The sequence below is a fragment of the Portunus trituberculatus genome, chromosome 5 (assembly GCF_017591435.1).
Source record: "Portunus trituberculatus isolate SZX2019 chromosome 5, ASM1759143v1, whole genome shotgun sequence".
NCBI lineage: Eukaryota > Metazoa > Arthropoda > Malacostraca > Decapoda > Portunidae > Portunus > Portunus trituberculatus.
The window spans coordinates 9,639,796-9,649,795 of NC_059259.1; the positions used below are offsets into that span (position 1 = coordinate 9,639,796).

Below are 10,000 nucleotides of genomic sequence, written 5' to 3' on the forward strand. Positions count from 1 at the left end.
ATGTCCCACTGTACAGAAGACATAATGGAGAAATAATGTACAAAATAAACCTTTATTTCATCACACGAGAGAGAGAGAGAGAGAGAAAGGGAGGGAGGGAAGCAGACAAAAGATTCTCAAAACTATGAAATAAAGAAAATACTATGACTACCACCACCACAGCCACCACCACTGCCTCCACACCACCACAGCACCACCACACACCCACGCCCACGCCTACACCACCACCAGCACGCCCACACACAGACAGGAGGCGGAAAAGTAAACACGTAGGTCTGAAAAGATTATGAAAGCAGCAGGGTGACACGAAACAATGAAACGATGCTTATTTCACCTATTTCCCACAAAGATACACGCACCACGGACACGACACGTACACTACAAACCCACACGGACACGTACACACCCACGTACACAGCCAGCAACGTACATGGAGGGTAAAAAATCCAGATAAGTACATCAAACTGGCAACTTTACATGGCCTCGTGGTCGCGTTCGGAGGTGGATCAGGGGATGTCTGCTACGAAAGTTCTGTTATCTAGGCCTATTTCTACCTCCATAGGCCGTGACATCTGGTGTTTGTGGGGTGTGGGGCTACTTACCGACCTCTACTCCATGCTGGACATCGAGGAAGACGTGTGGATTGCCTGATATCGGGGTGGTCATGGTTCAAATAAGAGGAAGGCGTCTGTCTGGCTTCTCTCCTCGCTGCCTCCACGCTCGCTCACTCAATACCGTCTGAGTTGCTGCCTCTCTCTCTCTCTGCTGTCTGTCTGGCTGTATGTATGTATGGTACTCTCTCTCTCTCTCTCTCTCTCTCTCTCTCTCTCTCTCTCTCTGTCTGTCTGTCTGTATGTATGTATGGTTCTCTCTCTCTCTCTCTCTCTCTCTCTCTCTCTCTCTGTCTGTCTGTCTGTCTGTCTCTCTCTCTCTCTCTCTCTCTCTCTCTCTCTCTCTCTCTCTCTCTCTCTCTCTCTCTCTCTCTCTGTTGTCTGCCTGTATGTATGGTTCTCTCTCTCTCTCTCTCTCTCTCTCTCTCTCTCTCTCTCTCTCTCTCTCTCTCTCTGTTGTCTGTCTGTCTGTCTGTATGTATGGTCTCTCTCTCTCTCTCTCTCTCTCTCTCTCTCTCTCTCTCTCTCTCTCTCTTGAATGACTGTGTGTGTATATGTATGTATGTATGGTACTCTCTCTCTCTCTCTCTCTCTCTCTCTCTCTCTCTCTCTCTCTCTCTCTCTCTCTCTCCGCATGGCAATAAAACGTTCATCACATTTCATATTTTATAGACACACTGACATCAATGGACAAGTTTGAATGACAATCAACACAAGTATTCTGGAACACTCTACCAATTCTCTCGATGACCACGACTGTTCTCCAAGGCCAGAGAGATGACTATAGCCGGGTTCTCACGACTGTTATTTCTCTTGCTAATATAGTGGAAATCTTGTTAAATCTGTCACTAGAAACGTCAAAACACCCTAAAAAAAACCCTTGTTGCTTTTACGACTGCTTTCCAAGGCCACAGAGATGACTAGTCGGGTTCTCTACAATTGTTTCTCCTGTTAATGTAGTGGAAATCTTGTTAAATCTGTCACTAGAACCGTAAAAACACCCTAAAAAACCCATGTTGCTATTACGACTGCTTTCCAAGGCCACAGAGATGAATATACCGGGTTCTCAAGACTGTTTCTCCTGCTAATGTTGTGGAAATCATGTTAATATGCCACAAGAATGACAAAAACACCCTAAAAAAGTCTGTGTCACTTCACCAAAACTGTTCTCCAAGGCCGCAGAGATGACTAGCTGGGTTCTCAAGACTGTTTTCCATTATTAACAATGTCAAATCTTTTTAATCTGTCACTAGAACCATAAAAGCACGCTCAAAAACCCGCGTCACGTGAACAATTTATAGGGTCTTATGAATAGAGTGTTCCAGAATGCATGCAATAAGCCAGACAGTTAACTCATTATAATATATTAATTTGTGTATAAGTACTTCTTAAACACTGAGAAATAAAAGTTTTGTATTTTTCTAATGAGGTATGGGAAAAAACGAGAGAGAGAGAGAGAGAGAGAGAGAGAGAGAGAGAGAGAGAGAGAGAGAGAGATTTACTAATGAGAGAGAGAGAGAGAGAGAGAGAGAGAGAGAGAGAGAGAGAGAGAGAGAGAGCATATGCATGTATATTTTTCTTCCATCTTGTTTCTTCTCTACTCATTTCCTCCCCCTCCTCCTCCTCCTCCATTTTTCCCACGTTCCTTTTTTTACTTTTCAAATTTCAACACACGCACTGATTCAAAACGCTTCGATCACAAGGAATTGACACTTAACCCCTTCAGTACTGGGACGCGTTTTTACCATGAGATTTGTGTATGATTAGACCATTTTATTGATATTAAGAAGGGTCTATGGAGGTCAGAAGACTAATGGCCACAGTCTTTACTATTTCAATCCCCACATGAGTTTCTGAAGCTGTAGAAAATCACCAAATAGTCACCAGAATGAATAGGGAAATTCATGTTTTTTAGGATATTTTAAGAGAGTTTGTCATTTTTTTAGAGTATTTTAAGATAGTTTGGCTACGATAAGATAATTTTATTGACATTAAGAAAGGTCTATGGAGGTCAGAAGATTAATGGCCACAGTCTTCACTATTTTAATCCCCCCATAAGTTTCTGAAGCTGTATAAAATCACTAAATAATCACCAGAATGAATATGGAAACGCGTCATGGTACTGAAGGGGTTAAGAACACACTACAAACTATAATATCAAGAAAACACCGTTGTAAGTCACAGTAACTTCCATTTTGCTCGTAGGAAAGGTTACCGGATATATTTGTACTGAAAAAAAAATAATGTTAATATATATACTTCATTTTATACTTCTTCCCTTCTCGTTGTTATTTGTATTCTATTTCATTCCTTCTATCACTTTTGTACGGTAGTTATATTATCTTTCCTAATGTTCTTGTTTCTTTTATCTTCCTTTTTTTTTATCAGTTCTCTGCCTATTCGTTTCATATTTTTCTTATTCCTTCTCGTTATCATCTATTCTATTTCATTTCTCTTATCACTTTTGTACTATAGTCATGTTATCTTTCTTAATTTTGTTTCTTTATCTTCCTCCTCCTTTTTTTTTTCTTCATCAGTTCTCTACAAATTCGTTTCATATTTTCTTCTTCTCTTCTCTTTGTTATCTCTTTCATCTCATTCCTTTTCTATCACTGTATCTTTCCTAGTTAATCTTTTTTTTTTTTTTACTATATCTTCCTTTTGTGTCATTTCATCTACCCGTTTCCTTCACATTTTTTCCTTCCCTTCTCTTTATTATCTCTATTTCATCTTTAGTCATAATATCTTTCCTATCATTAATTTTTCGTCTTATCTTAATTTTTTTCCGTTCATGTATTCATTCATTTTAACTTTTCATCTTCTCTTCTCTCGTTATTATCTTTATTCTCTCTCATTTCTCCTCTTTCACTTCTTTAGTCATATCTTTACTAAGTCATTTTTTTTTTTTTTTTGCTACAGCCTATGCTCCTTTTTTTTTCCACTTCATCTCTCCATTTATTTGATATTTTCTTCTTCCCATCTCGTTATTATCTCTATTTCATCCCCTTTTTCTTTATCACTTCTCTAGTCATAATATCTTGATGCAGCCTATTCTCATTTTTTTTTTTTTAAGTTAATCTACCCATTGATTTCATATTTTTCTTGCTTTCCTCTACTTATTACCTGTATTTCATCCTCTTTTCTCCTCTATCACTTCTCTAAGCATAATACCTTTCCTGCTTAATTCCCCTATCCTGGTTTGCTCTCCTCAACCTTCGTTTTTCTCTTTCCTTTTTATTCATTTCCCCCTTTTTGCTCTCTGCCTTCTTCGTTTACTTCCTTCCTTTCTATTTATTTTCCCGTCTTGCTCTCCTCAGCCTTCTTTTTCGTTCCTCCCTTTTCAAACTCCCCATTTCATTTCCCGCAACACAAACCCGTCTTCCTGTTCCCTCTAGCTGCCATAAACTGTCCAGTGACCATATTAAAAAACGCCTTCCCCTCTCACTACAATTTTCCAAGGCCACAGAGACAACTATAGCCAGGTTTTCAAGACAGTTTCTCCTTATCATAAACTAGAAATTTTGCCAGTCCATCACCAGAACTATAGAAATACCCTTAAAAAACGAGTATCTTAAACTGGAGCCTATGAAGAAAAACAGTTCTGCCTTTTTCTTTCACTACGACAACTCTGCAAGGCCACAGACACGGCTAGCCTTGCTTTCAAAACGGTTTCTTCTTTTAATAAACTAGAAATCTTACCAATCTATCACCAGAAACATGAAAATACTCTTATAAACAGAGAATCTTCAGAAATCTTGCCAATCCATCACGAGAAACATATAAATGCTCTTAAAACACGAGTATCTTCAACAGGAGCCCTTTGAAAGCATTGATGGTGAGGGAGCAAAGCGTTTCAAAGTACAGACTTATGTTTGGGCGTCACTCGCAGGTGGTGTGGGTGTGTGGGCGTGGTGTGTGGTGTGGGCGTCCCCTGGGAGTGTCTGGGTGCTGCAGGAGCGGTGGTGAGGTCTGTGTTCTGCCGCCCTGGCCCTGCACCCCCACGAATAGCTGCGAAGAACACCTAAAAATGGAGAATATCTTGTTATTTTCACTTAATTTTTGATCTCTAGCCTCTTCTCTCTTCTCCCGCCCTTCTCCACCCTCCTGTCTCTCATAATTTTTTCTCTTCTTAGGGCTTCCATCCTTCTCTCTCTTCTCTATTCTTCACATATTTCTCTTAGGCCACTATTCTTCCTATCATTATCTTCTTTCTCCCTTCACCTTTCTTTTATTCCACCTTCAAGTCAGCCCGGTTTCTCAATACTTCAGTTCTCAGCCTTGATTTGGATCCTCAGACAGTACCAGGGATTCTAGGTCAGTACCGGTGTATCAGATTTGTAGATGAAATGTTGAACTGCTTTTATATACATTTGTAGGGTGTAGAATATGATATGAAGCTAAAATTAGAGAGTTGAATCCCTTCCCAACATAACCGCAGAGCCAGCCACCACATACTAGTGAAAACAAGGAGACAGTTTGCAGTTTGTACTTCCCCTGCTGTCTTGAAGTGTCTTCCTTCACCCACCTGGCATGGCTGGCAGGGGAAGGTGGTGATCCAGGCAGCAGGACCTTGCACGGAGCACCTGCTGGCCTGTGGGGAGCATGGCAGGGTCAGGGCAGCACGGGGCGACATGGCCAGCCCCATGCTGTGCCATGCTGTAGTGCTCGCAGATAAACAGAGGGATAGGAATGGCCAGGGAGACGCTGCGGGCGAGGGGGGCGCCTTCCCCTACCCCAGGCCCGAGTGCAGGATTCTGAAGGGTGTGAGTCCCCTGCCAGGCTGGTCCCAGGGTCGGGGTACCGTTGCCTAGAGCTGTGTCATCATCTACACCTGCCAATAAAACAGGCTACGTAGGCACTAGGGCGGGTGTGGCTGGGCAGTGGACACATGACACCAAACAAAACAGCTGACACGATACGGACACGAGGCGCGGACACAGGACACGAGGACACACATACAATGCCCCCACGACACCCACTTTACACACACCCACCAGGGACGCCACCCACCCCCTCTTGGACGGGGTGTGGGGCTGGGGGAGGTGCAGGCTGTAGGACGGGGCCGCAGGAAGGTTCACTCTGAGATTCATCCACTATAGACTTGATTTTGACAGAGTGAGAGCTGCGGCGCCTTGACCAACGCCGCCCCACCATTGCTCGACGCATGGACCGCCATAACTTGGACTGGAAAATCTGAGAGAGAGAGAGAGAGAGAGAGAGAGAGAGAGAGAGAGAGAGAGAGAGAGAGAGAGAGAGATGGAGAGAAAGAGAGGTGTAGATGAGATGAAGTGTATTGAGAAATGATAAAAAAAGATATTGTTATAGAAATGAAGGATTTGTTAGACCAAGTTCAGAAAAGGCGGGAAAAAAAGCAGTGTAGAAACATATAAGAAGATTACAAGTGTTATTTTTTCGTTTAAACAAGAGACGATCGAGAGAGAGAGAGAGAGAGAGAGAGAGAGAGAGAGAGAGAGAGAGAGAGGAATGAATAGAAATGTTAAAAATATCAAATTAAGTTTAGAAAAAGGGAAAAAAAAGTTACAAAGAAAACGGAAAACAAGGAGAGGATTAGATTGTACATAAAAAAGAAAACGAAGGAAAGTGAGAGATAATAATGGTGTTGGATTGTGTTAGAGATTGTGATTAGAGAAGGAAGATAGGGAAGGGGTGTTAGAGTGTTAGATAAGAGTGTTTGATGGTGTTTGGAAGAGATGAAGGATTAAATTACGTTAGTTTAGCGCTTAATAATGGAGTTTATCTGTATTTTTCTGGTTGTTGTTGTTGTTGTTGTTGTTGTTGTTGTTGTTTGGTGATTGTAGGGAGGGGGAAAGAAAGGGAAAAATATTAGGGGTTGTTTATGTGTTTTGTTTACTGTTTCTTGTTTACATATATAAATATTTCATTTTTTTCATTGGTAAAGCTATGGTGGTGGTAATAGTAGTAGTAGTAGTAGTAGCAGCAGCAGCAGCAGCAGCAGCAGCAGCAGCAGTAGTAGTAGTAGTAGTAGTAGTACAAGAACACGGTCACTACTACAATTTTTACTGCTACTACTACTACTACTACTACTACTACTACTACTACTACTACTACTACTACTACTACTACTATTACCACCACCGCTACTACTATTACTACATACTATATCTTATCATTATCATCACCCCTCCTCCCCTACTCTCTCTCTCTCTCTCTCTCTCTCTCTCTCTCTCTCTCTCTCTCTCTCTCTCTCTTACCACTCTGCAGATTATATAGACCCATGGATCAAGGATTTGGCTGATGGAGACGAGGCGAATAGCTATCAAATCCCCCACATGATCCTCTCTTGTCAGGTGTGGGGGCCAGAGAAGGTTGCTCACGAGAATGATCTAGAAAGGGGGTTAGATTACGTTAGGTTAACTTATAAGGGGATTAGATGCTTCATATGGGATTTTTGTAGGATTAGAGAGAGAGAGAGAGAGAGAGAGAGAGAGAGAGAGAGAGAGAGAGAGAGAGAGAGACAGGAAATAAAAAAGTCATTAGGAAGATAAGGAAACATACGGATATGAAAATGAAACCACAAACACACACACACAAACTAAATAAATAAATAAAAACGATAACAAAAACAAACCATAATGACAGAAAATAAACAAAACAAAACAAGCAAAACAAAGGAAAACAACTTTGCAACACCCGTACATTGAGAGGAGCCCAAGACACGACGAAGGCGATGGTGATGACAACCAGCAGCACCACCATTTGAAGTTCTTGATCCCGCTGTACTGAAGGTCGCCGCCCGGAGCTGAGGTGCGCTGGGACTTGGCGGGACAGACGCATGCGCAGTAGTGATCCTGAAAAGATGGCACTGTGCAGGATGTGTGTGTGTGTGAGAGAGAGAGAGAGAGAGAGAGAGAGAGAGAGAGAGAGAGAGAGAGAGAGAAGGGAAAGACTGGGGAGTTTAAGTTGTGTTACAAAGGAATACAAAGGAAGACAAACAGCAACAGACCCTGATCGAGGTTCTTACTAGACTGTTGAGACTATTTACTAACTACCAATGATAGAGACAGGACAGTGAAGCAGAAGGCTCCTCCCCACCCACCTCCCTCCAACCAATGCTGGCAGGAAAAAAAAGGCGAAACCATGTGATATTTAAAAACCACATACAATTTTAGTAGAGAGTGAAAAGGAAGTACATAATCTAAGCTTGACTACTAGTGTTTGTGGGGGAAGGTGTTAAAGCTTGGTAAATGTCGTGTTGTGTGTGCATTGTGTACGTGGATGCACAGTGTGTATGTCGAAAGGGTGTGGCAGCCTTGCCTGGCGCTTTCTAAGGAGGCGGCAGTCAATTAGGTCCCATCTCCTTTCAATCGATTGAGATAGCATACTTTCCCTGGAGAGACACCGTACGTTGGTTTCCCCTTACAACATTAATCCCTTGTACTTTAGATCCCGATGATGATCAATAACTGACAAGGCCCCCTCCAAACACAGCCCGTCACAGGTCGAGAGTAGTAGTGGTGCCCGTTAACTCTGGGGTATCTGTGCGTGTAGGCAGTGCTGCGTAGTGTGAATGTAGACAAAGTGTTAGAAGGGAAAGGAGGAGTTGATTGTAGTAGGAAGGAGATAAAGAGGTGAGGGAGATTAGAGGGAAAGAAAAGAAACAAGAGGAAAGAAATAGGGTATGAAGAAGAAAGTAGGAAGAGGAAAAGAAAGGAGAAAGGAGGAAAGAAAAACGATGTGAATAATAAAACAGGAAGAGGAGAATGAAAAATAAAAAAATAAACAAAGGAAAACAAAGGAAAGACAAACGAAAAGGACAAAAGAGAAAGAAGGAAAAGAAGGAAGGGAAAGAAAGAGAGGGAAAGAAAGGAGAAAGGAAGAAAGAATAATATGAACAAGAAATTTGAATAGGAGAAGGAAGCAACGGAAAAAAGGAAAGAAAGGGAAGGAAAGGACGAAAAAAGAGGAAGAAAAAGGAAGGAAGGGAAAGTAAGAGAAAAAAAAGAAAGAAAAGGATATGAACAAGAAAATAGGAAGAGAAGAAAGGAAAAAACGAAAATAAAGAAAAAGAAATAAGAAAAGATCGATAAGAAGCAGAAGAATAAAAAAAAAAGACGAAAAGAAGACAAAAGAACAAGAAAATAGAAAGAAGATGAAGAAAACAAGAAGACAAAACACAAAAGAAGAAGGAAAGAATGAAGAAAAAACGAAGAATAAGAACCAATGTAAGAAGAAAAAAAAAATCAAGAAACAACAACATGAAAATCAATAAAAAAGCAACACACACACACACACACACACACACACACACACACACACACACACACACACAACACACACATTGCAGGCTACCACCGTCACGAGACACCCCACGTCGAGCACCCCAAGGCCCGTGGTGAAGAAGCGGTGTCTGAGCGGAGTATTGGGACAGAGGTGTATGTTAACGTAGCACCAGGTGAATGGGTACTGGAGGTAGAGCTCGCCGAGGCCAAACAGCGGCAGAAGGCACAGCAGGAGAGCGAAGACCCATAAAGACGCCAAGAGGGACCTGTGAGTGAAAGAAAATGGAGGTATTGTGCTTCTTGTTGGTTTTAGAAGAGTATCTGAGGATATTTTGCGTTTTGGGTAGTATATGGTGAAATACACGCAAATACGGTGATACAAAGCCTCAAGCATACTTTGATACACCCATATACACTCAAAACACACCCAAATACCGAATAATACTGTTTTGATAGTGACCGTGGGCGATAAGTGAGGTTAATCAACGAGGGACGAGATTACAACTTCGATGGGTGACCGCGCACGCATTACGACCTACCCCCCACACACACACACACACACACACGTACCAGCAGCGTGAGTGGGTGACCAGTCTCTCGTAAAGGTAGCCGTGGCAGATGGCGAGCAGTCTCTCCACCGCCATGGCCGCCACAGTGAAATGAGTAACTTGCTGTACTAATATCATGACGAACCCGTGGAACAGACACGTGTCCCGCTGTCATGGAGAGAGAGAGAGAGAGAGAGAGAGAGAGAGAGAGAGAGAGAGAGAGAGAGAGAGAGAGAGATGGTGAAGGAGTGGTGGTGAGAATAATATTAACATCATCATCATCATCATCATTATCAAGAGAATAAGCCAAAGATGGAAGGACTAGAATAAGAACAAGAAAAAAAAGAAAAATTAAAACAGTAAGACAAACAGGGAAGAGGAAAGAAAGAAAAAAAAGAAACAGAAATAAAAAGAAGAAGAAAAAGAAGAAGGAGAAGAAGAAGAAGAACAACAACAACAACAGGCAACATTAGGATAAGACAAAAAAGGAAAGAGAAAAAAAAAAGAAAGAAGAATAATAGTGATGGTGGTGGTGGTGGTGGTGGTGGTGGTGGTGGTGGTGAGAACAATAACAACAACA

General features: G+C 41.8%; 2 protein-coding genes across 2 annotated transcripts in view; both read right to left on the reverse strand.

Annotated features, from left to right (window-relative positions):
- LOC123514310 (peptidyl-prolyl cis-trans isomerase D-like) overlaps positions 1 to 760 on the reverse strand; it is an 11,520-nt gene extending 10,760 nt beyond the window's left edge. The window contains 1 exon segment of the mRNA XM_045272135.1: positions 603 to 760. Within this exon segment, the coding sequence (XP_045128070.1) occupies positions 603 to 666 (64 nt within the window). The 5' untranslated portion in view covers positions 667 to 760.
- Positions 761 to 3,550: 2,790 nt separating this feature from the next.
- The window catches only part of LOC123514318 (prostaglandin E2 receptor EP4 subtype-like), a 10,466-nt gene continuing 4,016 nt past the window's right edge, over positions 3,551 to 10,000 (reverse strand). The window contains 7 exon segments of the mRNA XM_045272146.1: positions 3,551 to 4,632; positions 5,137 to 5,442; positions 5,606 to 5,804; positions 6,845 to 6,976; positions 7,290 to 7,441; positions 8,918 to 9,138; positions 9,443 to 9,588. Coding sequence (XP_045128081.1) covers positions 4,478 to 4,632; positions 5,137 to 5,442; positions 5,606 to 5,804; positions 6,845 to 6,976; positions 7,290 to 7,441; positions 8,918 to 9,138; positions 9,443 to 9,588 — 1,311 coding nt within the window. The 3' untranslated portion in view covers positions 3,551 to 4,477.